Source organism: Haplochromis burtoni, unplaced genomic scaffold, assembly GCF_018398535.1.
Source record: "Haplochromis burtoni strain Fernald_Lab_line unplaced genomic scaffold, NCSU_Asbu1 Contig_378, whole genome shotgun sequence".
Taxonomy (NCBI): domain Eukaryota; kingdom Metazoa; phylum Chordata; class Actinopteri; order Cichliformes; family Cichlidae; genus Haplochromis; species Haplochromis burtoni.
Window position 1 is genome coordinate 51,084 of NW_024582739.1, and position 17,005 is coordinate 68,088.

Genomic DNA, 17,005 nt, shown 5'->3' on the forward strand with positions numbered 1-17,005 from the left:
AAGAGCAGTTTTAACTCTGCAAAGACAGGGTAATACACGTTTTTCTTCTTTCTACTTTGAAATCGTTGCAGCGTTGATGAAGGTTTGACCAGCAAAAGGCTGGGCCGTTTTACATTCATGACTAAACAAATGTAGGTTACTGAGTATACATTCGGTTTAACATCGATGCATTTTGATGTTTAAGTCCTAGAGTTATTTTTATGTGAGATTGAAGTTTGTTAATTGAGCCCTAGCTGAAGAACAGCCTGTGTCAAAGTTCAGTCAAAAAACGCGGGCGAGGAAGCGAACGCCATGTTGTAGAAACGCCACAGGAAAGATCTTAAGTAACATTCATAAACTAGTTGTTTTAATGACATTACATTGAGTGTGCATTAGCACATAAAATATAATTTTGCTCTTTTGGGTGTTAACTGCAGATACATAAGCGCAGTTGTATCACTTAAGAAAAAATATCTTTGATTTGGAAACATAAAGCAACTTTTAGGAGAAACTCAACACTAAAAATAATATACATACAGTGGGGCAAAAAAGTATTTAGTCAGCCACCGATTGTGCAAGTTCCCCCACTTAAAATGATGACAGAGGTCAGTAATTTGCACCAGAGGTACACTTCAACTGTGAGAGACAGAATGTGAAAAAAAAATCCATGAATTCACATGGTAGGATTTGTAAAGAATTTATTCGTAAATTAGGGTGGAAAATAAGTATTTGGTCACCTCAAACAAGGAAAATCTCTGGCTCTCACAGACCTGTAACGTCTTCTGTAAGAAGCTTTTCTGTCCCCCACTCGTTACCTGTATGAATGGCACCTGTTTGAACTCATCATCTGTATAAAAGACACCTGTCCACAGCCTCAAACAGTCAGACTCCAAACTCCGCCATGGCCAAGACCAAAGAGCTTTCGAAGGACACCAGGAAAAGTATTGTAGACCTGCACCAGACTGGGAAGAGTGAATCTACAATAGGCAAGCAGCTTGGTGTGAAAAAATCAACTGTGGGAGCAATCATCAGAAAATGGAAGACATACAAGACCACTGATAATCTCCCTCGATCTGGGGCTCCACGCAAGATCTCATCCCGTGGGGTCAAAATGATCATGAGAACGGTGAGCAAAGATCCCAGAACCACACGGGGGGACCTGGTGAATGACCTGCAGAGAGCTGGGACCAAAGTAACAAAGGTCACCATCAGTAACACACTACAACGGCAGGGAATCAAATCCCGCAGTGCCAGACGTGTTCCGCTGCTGAAGCCAGTGCATGTCCAGGCCCGTCTGAAGTTTGCCAGAGAGCACATGGATGATACAGCAGAGGATTGGGAGAATGTCATGTGGTCAGATGAAACCAAAGTAGAACTTTTTGGTATAAACTCAACTCGTCGTGTTTGGAGGAAGAAGAATACTGAGTTGCATCCCAAGAACACCATACCTACTGTGAAGCATGGGGGTGGAAACATCATGCTATGGGGCTGTTTTTCTGCCAAGGGGACAGGACGACTGATCCGTGTTAAGGACAGAATGAATGGGGCCATGTATCGTGAGATTTTGAGCCAAAACCTCCTTCCATCAGTGAGAACTTTGAAGATGAAACGAGGCTGGGTCTTCCAACATGACAATGATCCAAAACACACCGCCCGGGCAACAAAGGAGTGGCTCCGTAAGAAGCATTTGAAAGTCCTGGAGTGGCCTAGCCAGTCTCCAGACCTCAACCCCATAGAAAATCTGTGGCGGGAGTTGAAAGTCCGTGTTGCTCGGCGACAGCCCCAAAACATCACTGCTCTCGAGAAGATCTGCATGGAGGAATGGGCCAAAATACCAGCTACTGTGTGTGCAAACCTGGTAAAGACCTATAGTAAACGTTTGACCTCTGTTATTGCCAACAAATGGTTAAAATCCCCAGCCGCAATAAAGACACTGTCCGGGTGTGCTACCAGGCTGTTATTGATGCTGCTGCTCAATTGTGCTAACGCTAGCTTAGCATTAGCATCTGGTGGAATGTAAACAGCGCAGATGTAAACGGCAGAAAATTCCCGAGGGAGATAGAATGGACGGCACTTTAACACCAACAGTTCTACCTCTGTACTGCACAGTCTTTCCGTTACCGTGACGTTCGTGCACCAAAAGTTGTTAATATAGATGCACAGCCCCCCGCCAGTCTTCTTACCCGAGTCCGCAGACCTGTCGGCTCGATAGGCGGTGCGGCCTGCTAGATCAATAGCCGCATCGGGAATGGCGCTGTCCAGCCAGGTTTCAGTGAAAATCATGCACGAACAGTTATTAAAAGTCCGTCGAGTGGCGATCTGCAGTCGTATTTCATCCAGTTTGTAACGGATTGAACGGGCGTTGGAGAGGAATATGATCGGGAGTGGTGGTTTAAACGGACTAGTCTTCACAATTTCCACCGTAATGTGAAGTGTGCTACCAGAGGAGATAGAACGTTGGACCAGGTGTACACCAACATGGCGAATGCATACAGAGCCCAGGCTTATCCCCACCTGGGTCTGTCAGACCATCTCTCCCTTCTGCTACACCCAATATACACACAAAAGATCAAGAGCACTGGGATTACAACCAAAACCGTGAGAACATGGCCGCAGGATGCTATTCCGATGCTTCAGGACTGTTTCCACTGCACAGACTGGGATGTATTCAAGGTGCAGGACACTGACAATCGTGTCGCATTGGACAGTTACACCTCCACTGTCTTGGACTACATCTGTTTCTGTGTGGACAATGTAACAACTTGGAAACGATTCCGTGTGTTCCCTAATAATCCACCCTGGATGACACACGGAGTTCAACAACTTATTCGAACAAGGAACAACGCTTTCAAATCCGGGGACCAGGAGGCATACAGTGCTGCCAGGGCCAACCTGAGAAGAGGCATCAAGACTGCCAAGCAGCAGCACAGGAGGCGTATCGAGGCCAGGTTTGAGAACAACACAAACCCAAGGCAGGTCTGGGAGGGCATCAGGGCTATCACGGACTACAAAAGGAGAACACCATCACCCTCAGCCGACAGTTCTACTCTGGCTGAGGATCTAAATCTCTTTTATGCCCGTTTTGATAGGGAGAACACCGACCCTGTCCTGTCCCCTCTCCCCTCAACCGATCCTGCTCCAGTCCTGAGCACTCATGAGCTGAGGCGTGTGTTCCGGAGCATTAACACCAGGAAGGCGGCCGGGCCAGATGGAGTGCTGGGCCGGGTGCTAAAAGACTGTGCTGCGGACCTGGCGGACGTCTTCACCTCTATATATAACACCTCGTTGTCCTGTTCACTGGTACCATCCTGTTTCAAAGCAGCAACCATCGTTCCCATCCCAAAACAGTCAAATGTCACATGTCTGAACGATTTCAGACCTGTGGCACTCACCCCCATTCCCGCCAAATGCCTGGAGAGACTGGTCATTAAACACATCAGAGCTGCTTTTCCACCATCCCTGGACTCGCACCAGTTTGCATACAGGGAGAACCGGTCAACCGAGGATGCGATCGCCACAGTGCTGCACACATTACTGAAGCACTTGGAACACAGGAACACCTATGCACGGCTCCTCTTTGTAGACTACAGCTCGGCTTTTAATACCATCCGGCCATACAAACTCCGTCCCAAACTCCACCAACTGGGACTTAACTCCTCTCTGTGCAACTGGATTGTGGACTTCCTCACTAACCGTAGACAGAGTGTCAGAGTGGGTAAGAACACCTCCTCCACCCTTGTGGTCAACACCGGTGCCCCTCAGGGGTGTGTTCTGAGCCCTCTGCTATACACTCTCTTCACCCATGACTGTATTTCCTCCTGCGCGTCCAATCTCATTGTTAAGTTTGCAGATGACACTACAGTGCTCGGACTTATATCCAACAATGATGAGACAAACTATAGGACAGAGGTGCAACAACTAGAGTCATGGTGCCACGACAATAACTTGGTCTTAAACACCAAAAAGACCAAGGAGATCATTGTAGATTTCCGGAAGAGGGGTCATAACAACCATCTGCCTCTCTTCATTGGCAGTGAGGCGGTGGAGAGGGTGAGCAGTTTTAAATTCTTGGGGGTAACTGTGACCGAGGACCTGTCCTGGGGCAACCATATCACCTCAGTTGCACGGAAGGCCCAACAGCGCCTCTACTACCTGAGGAGACTGCGGAGCGCACACATTCCCAGATCTCTGATGTTGAACTTCTACAACTGTGCCATCAGCAGCGTTCTGACGTATGGATTTCTAGTGTGGTTCCCCAGCTGCACCAAGGCCGATCAGCAAGCACTCCAGCGGGTGGTGAAAGAAGCTGGCAGAATTATTGGAACAAGTCTGCCAGAGATCAGTAATATCTTCCCCACTCGCTGTCTGAGGAGGGTGCACAGTATCCTGCGGGACCAACATCACCCTGCGCGCCACCTTTTCCATCTGCTGCCCTCAGGGAGAAGGTACAGGTCTATACAGGCCAGAACATCCAGACTGGCCAACAGCCTGTATCCACAGGCTGTGAGGCTCCTGAACTCTCTGCCCCCCTCTCACGGACAATAACCATATCCAACTTCTTAATAGCAATGAACTGGTCTGCATTGGTGCATCATATCTTTATTCTCTTCCCCCTCCTGCCCCCCCCCTTTCTTAAATAGATAACTATCATATCTGATATCATATCTCACAGTACAATAATATTGAATGGGTTGCATTGTTGTATTTTGTCATGTTTCTCAGGTCTTTGTCTGAATTTCTACGAACATTATTGCTAAGGATTGTCTTATTGCATTGGAGTCACACTGGGTTAAATATGTACACTTGGGTTTTAAGGGGTATTTATTATTTTCTTCTTTTTTTTGGGTTGCAATTTCATTGTTCTTGACAATGACAATAAATAAATACTACTACTACAAAGGTTATGTTACAAAGTATTGAGTTGTATTTTTGTTATTGACCAAATACTTATTTTCCACCCTGATTTACGAATAAATTCTTTACAAATCCTACCATGTGGATTCATGGATTTTTTTTTCACATTCTGTCTCTCACAGTTGAAGTGTACCTCTGGTGCAAATTACTGACCTCTGTCATCATTTTAGGTGGGGGAACTTGCACAATCGGTGGCTGACTAAATACTTTTTTGCCCCACTGTAGTTTTAACTTTTAATGTCATAAGGATTTCCTGTGAGATAATGATTAGACTAAAGACTATAGTTAAAAAAGCGTGAATATTGATTGCGTGTAGTTTGCCCATTTCTTTGCAGTAGTTTACAAGCATTTTTCTTGTTTTTCATCTTGAATATTCAAAAACAATGAATTAAAATTTACTGTAATGCTGATGTAGCACAAGTTGTTTGTACTACAGCCTTCTGAATCACCCAAGTTAAAGTAATTTAAACTGTTTGTTTTTAAAATGAAGTGGATCTGTAAAATCTGCAAATTTGAAACACCAAGAAAGACATTCTCCATTCGCAGGCAGGAAGTTGTCAATCAAGCACCAAAAATCAATGACCTGAAAGAAAGATGGCCTGCTCTTTTTGATGCAGTTCAGGTAAATATTTTTCCATAAGATAATTTGCAGTATGTATTCTTTTAAAGTAAATTGTATACATTAACATGTTGTGCCTATTTGTGCCTTTTTTTTATACAGATAAACCAAGAATTCAGAAGGATCACCACTGTTAACACTGGAGACAACATTCATGGCAAAGCTGGACCAGTACTCTCAGAAAATAATGTCCTTGCTGTCCTCAAGAGGAGGGGCTGCAAAAATGCGCATTCGGCGCATCCAGAACATGCTGCTAGAGGTATGAATGAATGAAATGTAGTTTATTTCAAATAGGATAATCCACTTTTTTTTTTCCAATAGGTGATATTGAGTCTTAAAAGGTAGCTGTTTACAACTCAACTATGTCAAATTATTGTTTAGAGCTTGAGGCACAAATATCAATTAAAACTATAAATACTTAATAATAAAACAAATTATAGGTGATGTGGATCATGATTGGCAGAGTAATTTGCAAGATTTTGCAGTTTTTCTATTTGTTACCTGGATTTTTCAAGTTCATGAATTGATCATTTCAGAGAAATGGCTCTTTGAAATGATCAATTCATTATTTTGATTATCACTGGAAATCTATAATTGGTACAGTTCAGGCCATATAAAGTCAATCTTTTTTTTTTTTGGATGTAATTATCAAAAACCCATCCTCCTCGAAGAGCAGTTCGACATTCTTTTTCTTATTCACAGGACGATTCTGTGGAGAGAAGGCGAGAGGTCGCTATCCGTGGCTTAGTGGTGTATCTCAGGGAGGAGGATCTCTTCAAAGAGCAGGTAAATCAGACATGACTATACTTTGTATTAGAGCTACGATCTAATCTATTATTAATTGATTTCTAAATTAATCGGCAACTATTTTGATAATTGATTGATCGGTTTGAGTAATTATTTTAGAAAAAGAAGTCCAAATTCTCTGGTTTCAGCTTCATAAATGTGAATGGTTTCTGGTTTCTTTACTCCTCTATGACAGCAAACTGAATATGTTTGACATTTGAGGTCATCATATTGGGCTCTGAGAAACATTGACATTTTTCACCATTTTCTGACATTTTCTGGACCAAACAACTAATCAGATAATCGAGAAAATTGTTAGTTGCAGCCCTATTTTGTGTTACTCTCATGTATAAGTATGATTACTTAAAACATTTATATTGATTCTGACCTACCAGGATGGTGGCGGGGATATTACCAATGAAGTGATGAAGATTGTAACCAGAGGTGCCACAACGTCTGATCCAGCCAGCGCAAGAATCATACTTGAAGGAACAGAAGTCCTAGCAGACCTGGATGTACCCAGAGCCTGTGCCTTGCTAATGGGGCTGATATATGCACTCAACCTCAGCTACCCAAAAGAACTGAAAAACACTTTTGAAGTGTTTCAAAAGATATTCCTCGAGCTGGATGATCTGAAAGCCAGTCCAAAGGTAATGTCACTAAAAAGTAAACTGTTGTACTAAAAAATGTGAAGAGTGAGGCTATCCTCAAATTAAACGGGAAATGTTCCACTGTTGTTTGCAATGTGTTGTGTTACATACTGTACAGTAGGCAGTAGGTGTAAAGTTGAGCGTTGAGCATTAAGTACACCTAGTTCAAAATAATGCACTTTAAAAGGATAGCTCGGGTCTTTTGAAGTGAGGCTGTATGAGGTACATATGTATAGTGAGTGTATTACACACAGTAGATGGCAGTCAGTAAGCTCCACCTACGGAGAAGCAGACGGGGCCACCGGCACGCAAGATGAGCCTCCATCCTAATAAAACTGATGTCAGTTTAAATGTACATTATATCAAGAATATGTTTACTGCTTTATTTTGCTATCAGACAGCCTTTTCTGTGAGGAAAGAGAAGTTCTACTGCTTGTTGTTTCAATCGCTCTGGCCCACCAGCGTCCATGGACAAAAACAGCAATTTTACCTGACAGCACACAGGAGTTGCTGGTCTCCTGCTGCCTTGATCAGTAAGTGTAATTGTGTTATTTGGTGACTTTGGTGTTAGTTCGGGTTAGTTCAGATTTACCAAAGTCACACAAACAAACTGAGCCTATCATGCGTGTCGGTGGCAGGAATGTGCTGACTGCTGTCTACTGTGTGTAATACACTCACAATGTACTTCATACTTAAAAAAACCTAAACTATCACTTTTAACACAAACAAACTTGAATCAGAGCATGACTGTCAAAATGTTCAGTCTTTTTGAGACAGATTTACAGGGGTGTTTTATGTCATTTATTTTATGGAGGCAACAATTTTGTCTGCTATTGAAATGTCAATGAGTCTGGAATGGTGGACTGGTGTTCTAATAAACAGTTTGATCATAAAACTGGAATTTCAATGTGTAATTTATTGTATAATTGTAAGTTATAAGTTATTGTAAGTTATTAGTACTCAAAAAAATTAAGGTAACAATTTGCATGGATATTTCTGAGTAGAATAAAAGTAAAAAAATAAGTTTTAATAACTAAATGGAGTAATTTTTAAACAATTAAAATTAAGTTGGTTCAACTTAATTAAGCTTGTAGAGGACAAAGCAAATCATGTTGTTTGTACGTAAGGAATAGAGTTTGCCTAACTAGAGAACTCTTGTGGCATTTACGCTATAGTGGCTAAGCTGAAGTAACTTAAAAAGATCCATGCAAATTGTTACCTTAATTTTTTTACGTTAAGCCAGCAGATCTTTTTTTAGAGTGAAAGCACGCTACCCTGAAGCCTCACTCCAGACACTGAACATGCCTTCTGGGATACAATTTTGATGACCTTTTTTCTTTTGTTACAATGCCTATCATTCAACTTGAATTTCATTTACAGGAAAACTACAAAGTCACAGTAAGCCAAATCTGGCATCTAGAGTTGGCATTAAGCAACAACTGTTTTGGTCTAGCTAAAAAGACTTTAATTTGCTTTAAGCAGGCACACAATGGCATACACGACAGCTCAGGGTCATCTTTGCGAATTGTTCTCTGTTAGTTTCCTCGGAACATTACAGTCGAAGTCCAAGTTAACATGCTGATCTTGGGGGATGAATTTATAAATACACAACCCCAAAAATGCAGGAAAAACATGCTTTCGAGATTTGCTTACAGTACAATTCTGTGTAGATAATTTCCTCAAGGACTATTTAAATATTCTGATTCTCACTCTTATAGTATACAGTGCTACCCACCAACAATAGCTCTAATTCTGTGGCATGGATGGAAGAGCGGAGCTCTCATTACTACTTCTCAATACCCACTTCAAGGATGAAAAGAAAGTAACACAGTTCAAAACAATACAGCTGATTATTAATATGATTGGAAGCAGTAATTATTTATAAACTGTTTTATATCCTCAAAATATATAGATTCAAGTGACACTAAGATTAGTGTCATCTATCGATCTATCGATCGATATATAGATAGCGATATATAGATATCTATATATACGTATATACATGTATATGTATGTGTATTTGTTTATTTGTGTATATGTATATATATATATATATATATACGTATACGTATATATTAGGGGTGCAACGATATTCGTATCGATATTAGGGTGTATGTGTATATGTGTATATGTATATATTATAATATATATATGTATATATTAGGGGTGCAACGATATTCGTATCGATATTGAACCGTTCGATACAGTGCTTTCGGTTCGGTACGCATATGTATCGAACAATACAATTTTTAAAATAATTTTTTTTAATTTTTTTTTTTTTTTTTTTTTTTGTGTCCCGTTTGGATCTATAGCCATCAGAATTGTTGTCTTGAGGCCAAGAAAGATGCCAAGAGGATTTATTTTAAGTGGATCATCATATTGGTCCATTTGATTGACCTTTATTATAATTATGAATTTATTTTATTTTCAGTTGCAAACGGGACAGACATGACTGTGGGATAGGACAGGGGGAAAGAATGAAAGAAAGAGGGGGAGAGAAAGAAAGAAAACCAAAGGGGAGAAAAAAAAAGAATACAAAATTTGTAATTTATTTTATCAACTTTCCTTCTGACGATGCTGTCTGTGTTGGAGCGACTCAGTGGATCTGCATTGCTACCGCAGGCAGAGTGCAGCCTAGGCGGAGTAGTCGAACGCAGATTCACTGAGCCTCAACACAGCACATCGTCAGAAGGAAGAGCGCAGGGCAAGCTAGCGAGACAGAAGTGGACCTCCCCACCCTCATTCAGATCTGGCGTTTGGAATTATTTTGGTTTTCATGTGACGTATGACCCTGAAGGTAAGCGAGTCATGGACTAAAGTAAAACAGTATGTTGGATGTGCCATGCAATGCTCAATTACATGGGTGGGAGCTAGTGTGTTAGCGCAGTTAGCTCGTTAACGTGTTGGCCGTCTAGCCCCTCTGTATAGGGTAGCTCGTTAACGGAGATTTGCCGTGTTGTGGCGTTAAGGTTATTTCAACGAGATTAACGCTGACAGCACTAGTGGGAACACAACGAATATGACTGCACATTTACACCGACATCATCCTAGTGCAAAGACAAAAACAACAAGCATGCATGCTACAAACTTTAGCCGAGTCATTTAGACAGCTGTTAGCACAGGATTCTCCTTATGGAGACCTGATATGTTTAATATGCTGCTGAGAATATAGCCCAGAAGAAGCGGATAGTATAGCTTTTATTTTGGAAAGAGACATTTCTCTGTAATAAACTCTCTTTTCCAAAGATGAGTGATTCCTCAATCAGATACAGGGCTCGCAATATCGCTAGCCCGGGGCTAGCGATTTTTTTCAGTCGGGCTACCAAAATCTATCTCTTCCCTGCCTGTCGGGCTATTGTAGGAAGGAAAAATATATGTCAATGCTTTTGCATTCTTTCAGAAATGTAGCTGGGTAATTATGTCATTGGGTGAGCCACTGTCAATATGTGACATATTGAAATCGTGTTTGGATTTGCGCTTGTTTTTTTGCTTTCACTTTGCAATCGCGCGAACTGTGTATAGAGAGCGACAGCACTGATCTGTGAGTGATGATAATTTGTGCACCAATTCCTCTGACATCGTCTTATTAATTGTTAGCTTACTATGCAAACATGACAAGTGAAATCTCCCGCAGCTTAAACATGTGAGAGGTTGATCGCGCAGAGAATCGCTGAGCTTATGTGAGTGCGGCAGGATATATATTTCACTACGATGACCTGGATGATTGAGAACCTTCACAGACAGATATATATTTTAGTTCTGCTGAGCCAAATAAGACAGGTCAGGGTGAAGAAGTGACAGCCAAAGAAAAGCTTACCACAAAACGGAGAAGTTATGACAAATCAGACTATAAGGCAAAAAGAAAGTGCAGCTTTATGGTTTCATGGACAAAAGAATTTCTGTGGCTGCAATATGACGAGCTAAAAAACAACACGCACAAGGGTTAGGGTTAAATTTAAAAACTGTACTTTTGTGTTAAAATATATATTTATAATTTTAATAAATGACAAATTAAAAAGGCATGAACATTTTTTTTGTATCGAAAAAATATCGAACCGTGACACCAAAGTATCGAACCGAAACCGTGAATTTGTGTATACCCTGATATGTTTAATATGCTGCTGAGAATATAGCCCAGAAGAAGCGTATAGTATAGCTTTTATTTTGGAAAGAGCCATTTCTCTGTAATAAACTCTCTTTTCCAAAGATGAGTGATTCCTCAATCAGATATTTATTTTTTAATTACTTTTGTTTCAGCAACATTAAATTTAAAAACTGTACTTTTGAGTTAAAATATATATTTATAATTTTAATAAATGACAAATTAAAAAGGCATGAACATTTTTTTTGTATCGAAAAAATATCGAACCGTGACACCAAAGTATCCTCTGTTAATAAATATAAATATATATATATATATCACATATAATTGTATATATATATATATGTATTATATATATTGACTTTGTGTTATTATATATATGCGTATATATATATGAGTCCTCGTCTGATTAAGGGTTAAATTCAAACCCAGCACGTTCAAAGTTAACCAGATCTTTCATCCCCATTCTTCAGTCGGTTTAAATGCATAGAGTTGCTGCCATTTGACTGATTGACTGGGGGAAAAAAAAATTAGTCTGCACATGTTTTCAACTGTCTGGGAGCTTGCTCTGTTCCTTAAGGGGCTGAAATGCAGGAGGATCATGCAAAAGCACAGCTTCTGTGGGGAAAAATCCACTCTCAACCTGAGCATTTGAAGCTTATCTGCTCAGAACAAAGTTGCACAAATCTTTTTGGTGGTGCAGCATTTTTAAACAAGATGACCTTCTGAAAAGTAAAGGTTCTGTTTTTGCTAAGGATATCACAGTGACGTTGCTGTGTTAGGGATTCCTGTCAAGAACATTTAGGCTTGTTTATAAAATGACCTCATTGGTTTTAAAGATAAAGATGCAGTAGCTGATGAGAAATTATCAACACACTGCCTGCTTCAGTGAGTTGCTTTCTATATAATTAAAGATAACTGTGCTGTGTTTTAATTTATTACTCTTGATGTGCTTTAAAAGCTAAGCGTAGGGCATAAAATCCTATGAAGATGCACTTTATTTACACTTCATTTCTCAATATAAAAGAGCAGAAGTAATCAGGCAGTTTTCACCACAAGTATTTTATAGACCCTGCATACCACATTATTTATCTATCTATTGGATACAGAGGACCAATATATGTCTAGAAACAGAGCATTACTGGAAACCAGTATAATAACTAATCACTTGTGATGCCTAAATAGGATCAAGTGATTAAAATATAGCATTGAGAAGCTAATAAATAACAAATTGTATTTCTATTTTCAGTGACCTATAGTTTAATCGAGCTTTATAAGACTGCATGCATCATGTATGCATTTAAAGTACCCTTTGAACTACCAAAAGTGCAGTATGTACAGGCTCAAGACACAGAAATGTTTTCTTTACAAGCAAACATACACCCACTTTGCATCACACCCTGCTGGTTCCGTACTCGTTCGACAGGTTTTCTCGTCAGCACAAACAACGCCACACCCTCGCAGTTCTCTCACCTCCACTGTCCAGGTGCAGGGATCACAGAGAGGGGTGGGGGAGGCAAAGGGGAGGAAGGAGGAGGGTCATTATCCCCTTTGAGGGTGGAGCAAAAGGGGAGGCGAAGAAAGCGGATGAAGCATTTGAAGCTCATATTGACATGTGGCTCTGTAGGCTCCTGTGTGCACAGGTAAGAACGAATGAACTTCGTGGTAGATTGATACTATCTGGTGCTTGTAGTGTAGATTTCCACCTGTAACCGTGTGGTAGAGGTGGCGGGAGTGTTTACACAGGTTAAACCAGTTTCATTGCCAGGAAGTGGACATGCTGGCAGTCAGGTCACAGCAAAGTTTACTGTACATTTGCACCTGTTCACATTACTGAATGTGAACTGCATTTATTACTATTTATTTATTATCTTGCCTTTGAAAGACATAATTTTGGAAAAAATGTAAATAGAATTTATATTTACCCGACATGACATGAACCTATTCCTAGAATTTTCTTTTCGGTCATTTGCAAACAGCCTTCAGTTCCAGGGTTCAGTGTTAATGTAAACAACTAAATATTGACTGTGAAGCATGCTGGCAGTTGAATGACCAGAATGACCATGTAAAACATAGATATGACTTTGCAAGATGTTCCAGAAATGTTTGTATTTGTCAGCCCTGAATTCTTCCACCCTGAGACAAGAAGCCATTTTAATATGTTAACCCTGTTTTTTTTCAGCCATGGATGGTGTGTTGGAAGGCGCGGCTGTGTTGTGTGCATGTAAACTGGCCTGCAGTCTACTCTTCCTGCCGTCATTGGCCGACTCCTACAGTGCTGTCAGTTTCTGCTGCTGCTGCCTCCTCGTCTTCACAGACTTCCTGGTCACAGGTGAGGGCTTGATTAGGACACTGCAGGATTCTAACCAGTGTTTCCAGTTCCCCCACAGCCCTCTTATACAAACTGAATCACTTGAATTAGTTTAAAATATCAGAAGGTGTTTCCAACAACCTGTATGTTCAAGTTTCCAAATAATTTTTCTTTTTTAAGATTAACCTTACCTCACAGCAGAATCTTGGTTTTACTGACCTCCAGTGGCTTAAGCACTCACCATGCAATGGTGATTTGCAGGCGTTACCCGAGGCCTGTGACATCATTGCTGGGCGTGGCTATAGGTGCAGCAAATAATGAATCAAATAGAATAATGATGCCTCGATGGCCTTACAGAAATAGTGAATTTGTTGATCCAGTACACGCTCTGTAATAAATGCACTGCAGACACAACAGAAAGGAGATGCTGTGAAACGTCACACGTTTTATTTATTGCCAGTGGCTGAGATGTGGCAGTATGTAGCCACAGGCTTTGATCACAGCTGCAGCTGCTCTGCCTGGGATCTGCTGGCTGAGGATGTGATTAATGCTCAGGCTTTAGCAGCATTTGCTGTTGAATCTGCGGACTGTGGATGTGTGCCTCTGTCGATGGAGGAAAACATTTCTGTGAGGTTTCTGATTAAACTGTTAGAGTGTGAGGACTGAAGGAGCATTTTGAAGCAAAGCATGTTTTGCCCTCCCTACGCTTCAAAAGGCTGGAGTCAGCAGGAGCCATGAGAAGTTACTGTTTTTCTACATCACAAAAAATGAAACAAAAGTTGGAAAGGTTTGCTTTAAACTTACTTTCAATACATTTGTTTACTGTTGAACTTTTTAAATCTTAAAGTCATGTAACACTTGACAAAGTCAATGAGTATATATGCTCCTAAATGTTTCAGCAGGGTCTCAATTCATAGATTAACAGCACTTCATAAATACTGAGTTTTCTTATATTTCAAAAATATTTCAAAATCCATGGTCCAATCAAATCTGAAAACCTGCCTTATATCCTTCTGCAAGAGGTCTAAACTCTGACAGGTGATGACTTTTGTACTTTTATTGTCTATAATTTGCTTTTATTGAACATGGAAAAAAGAAACTCTGTATCTATTAAGAAATGCAGCTGGTGTTTCTTAACAGAGACATGTTACAACTCATTCTTTTTAGTTCAAAGAGATCTCGGGTAAATACGAGCAGTGGTTTCACAACTCCGACCTGAGTCGGTCTAATCAGCTTTAAGAACCAAAATGCCTGGTAAATTAATTGGGAGCCTGTTTAATCTAATTTATAATAACCTCATCTATAATAAATGTTTATATTAATAAGGTGAATAGACATCAAAGCAGCAATATCTACCAAACAAACTTGAGAAGAATAAAGAAGTATGAATTTAAAAAAGATATAAAAGTGTTTTTCATGTTCACTGTAGGTAAAATGGAAAAGGAAATGAACTTGTATCTTCATCTGAGAGCTACAGATTAAATAATTATTGTAATCTTTGAGTTTGGGTTGTTGTTGTTACTTTACTTTTGGAACTTTGGATGAACATTTTCACAATTTTCTGATAGAACAAGAAAACAAATGACAGATTCTAGAATAATAAATATGTGCAAGTTGCTGTTATGTGAGATGTAGTGATCCTGGAACTAGTTCCACTCGCTGCCAGACGCCTTTTTATTTACATGATAAGAGATGCAAATGCTATTGTTTGCTAAAATAAAGATAAATAAAACAGACCTTATGTAAATTTCACCACTCCTTTTGGTTTTGGCTGGGGCAGTGGTTTAGGAGGCAAGACACATGAACTCCTACACAGTTACCCGAGTTATTCATACTTCAATCGGTCAAACTGTGTTTGTATGGAGGGGTGTGTTCGGATAAAAAATGATTTGCGGGCTGAGTTACCTTACACCTATATTAGGATGAAGTGTTTTTCAGAGCTTTGTATTTAATAAAATGGCAGAATATTTATTTTATGTTACTTTATTAAACCAACCCTTTCTCTTCTTTGTGATATCTAATTACCTGGTCTCATCCAGTCATCTAACCCACTGACTCTGACACTTTTTCTTTGTGTTTTGTGTTTCTGCAGTTTTTCTGAGTTGCCTTTGCATCTTTGACTCTTGGCTGACTGACTTGACTCCATCAGGGGATTTTATTGCCCTGCGCTTCCTGCTCTTTCTCAGCCAAACCTATGGAGCGGTGCTGCTGCTGACCGCACCTCTGATCGCTGTGGAGACTGTGATCAGACTCCTGTGGCCTTGTGTTGTCGTCCCTCTCAGGACAGCGAGGCGGACAGCAGGCTCTGATGGACAGTGTTGTGATGGGAAAGAGGAGGAAGAGGAAGACAGCAGCGGCTCAGATGAAGACATACGGTCTCATGTTGTCGGCTACCTCTGCTGCCTGTCAGTGTGGGTCATTGTCGCCCTCAATGTCAGGGGGCAATGGAAGCTGGAGGAAGTGTGGGCTGCTGCCTGTCTCCACACAAATAGCTCCCTTGTCAGATGTCTGCCCAGCCTCTTCAGCCCCATTCCTAGCGGCATAAATCTCTGCTGGTCCATGGGCTTCTTCCTCCTTCTGCTCCTGCTGACCACGAGCAGCACAGGCCTTCAAAGGAGACGCCAAGGCCATTCGCTGATGTTCAGAGTCTTCAATAAAGGCGACTGTCACTGCCAAGAACTCATTCCAGAGTCGTCTGCACCCCTCAAGCCTGTAAAACCAGGGATGTTGGTGTCTGAGCCAGCACAGCATGTTGACCCAGAGAAAACAGAGAGCAGCTGTACTGTTCATACAGCCTGGAACAGCTGGCAGATGTTGACATGCAACCATGGAGACTTTGTCCTTATTTCCCCAATGTGTTTGTCTGGAAAGAAGGGAAGTCAGGAGCAAGAAATGGCAAGGAGAGATGTATCTGTGGCATTTATCACAGAGGAAAACATGGACTCACAGTGCAGGAGCTGGTGTGGGTGGCGACAGTGGGGTTTTCCCAGCCTCGGGGTGAATGTAATGATAGGGTTGGTATGTGTGCTCTCCATATTTGCGCTGCCTCTCAACCTAAGCGTGAATGTTGTTCTCGTCAGGACTATTGAGACTCTGCTGGAGCTGTGTATCAAATCTGTACTTTCATCAAACATAGCGGCAAACACAAGAGACACGTCTACCTCTGGTGATGAAACACTCATTTAACGCCAAACAAATGGGGAGAGAAAGTGGAACCTGATTGGTCGCCGTTTGCAACACAGTCATCAGATTACAGCTGGCTTGGCTGTTAACACTGGCTTGAATAGAGCACAAATGCACATTTGCGTGCAGCTATTCACATGTGAGGAGTAATATGTGGAAACTGCTGATAGCTGTTGAGGAGGCAGGTTGAGGCGTGCTTGGTAGAAAGACACTAAAAACCTCGACTGGAACAGATGGCTGGAAGGCCTCTCCTTACTATTCAGAGCTTTGGGATCTGCCACTATTTGTCATTACCCAGTGGGTTACAAAACAAGCCACTCCAGTATAAATAAGACTAATACAGGCGCAAACACTGTTTTGAAAGTTATGAACGGGATGAATTAATATGAGTCTCCTGATGCTCCATCACATAATGCTTGTTTAAAGCTGCATATAAATAAATGCTGAGTGACTGCAGGGCA

General features: G+C 41.0%; 1 protein-coding gene across 3 annotated transcripts in view; it reads left to right on the forward strand.

Annotated features, from left to right (window-relative positions):
* The window catches only part of LOC102304630, a 24,025-nt gene extending 7,020 nt beyond the window's left edge, over positions 1–17,005 (forward strand). For 2 of the 3 annotated variants that reach the window (XM_005943666.3, XM_014340520.2), the window contains 2 exons: positions 13,233–13,382; positions 15,454–17,005. In XM_005943666.3, coding sequence (XP_005943728.1) covers positions 13,233–13,382; positions 15,454–16,547 — 1,244 coding nt within the window. In that variant the 3' untranslated portion in view covers positions 16,548–17,005. Of the gene's footprint in view, positions 1–11,465; positions 12,694–13,232; positions 13,383–15,453 lie in introns of those variants that run through there. The other variant, XM_005943667.3, reaches the window with a different exon arrangement.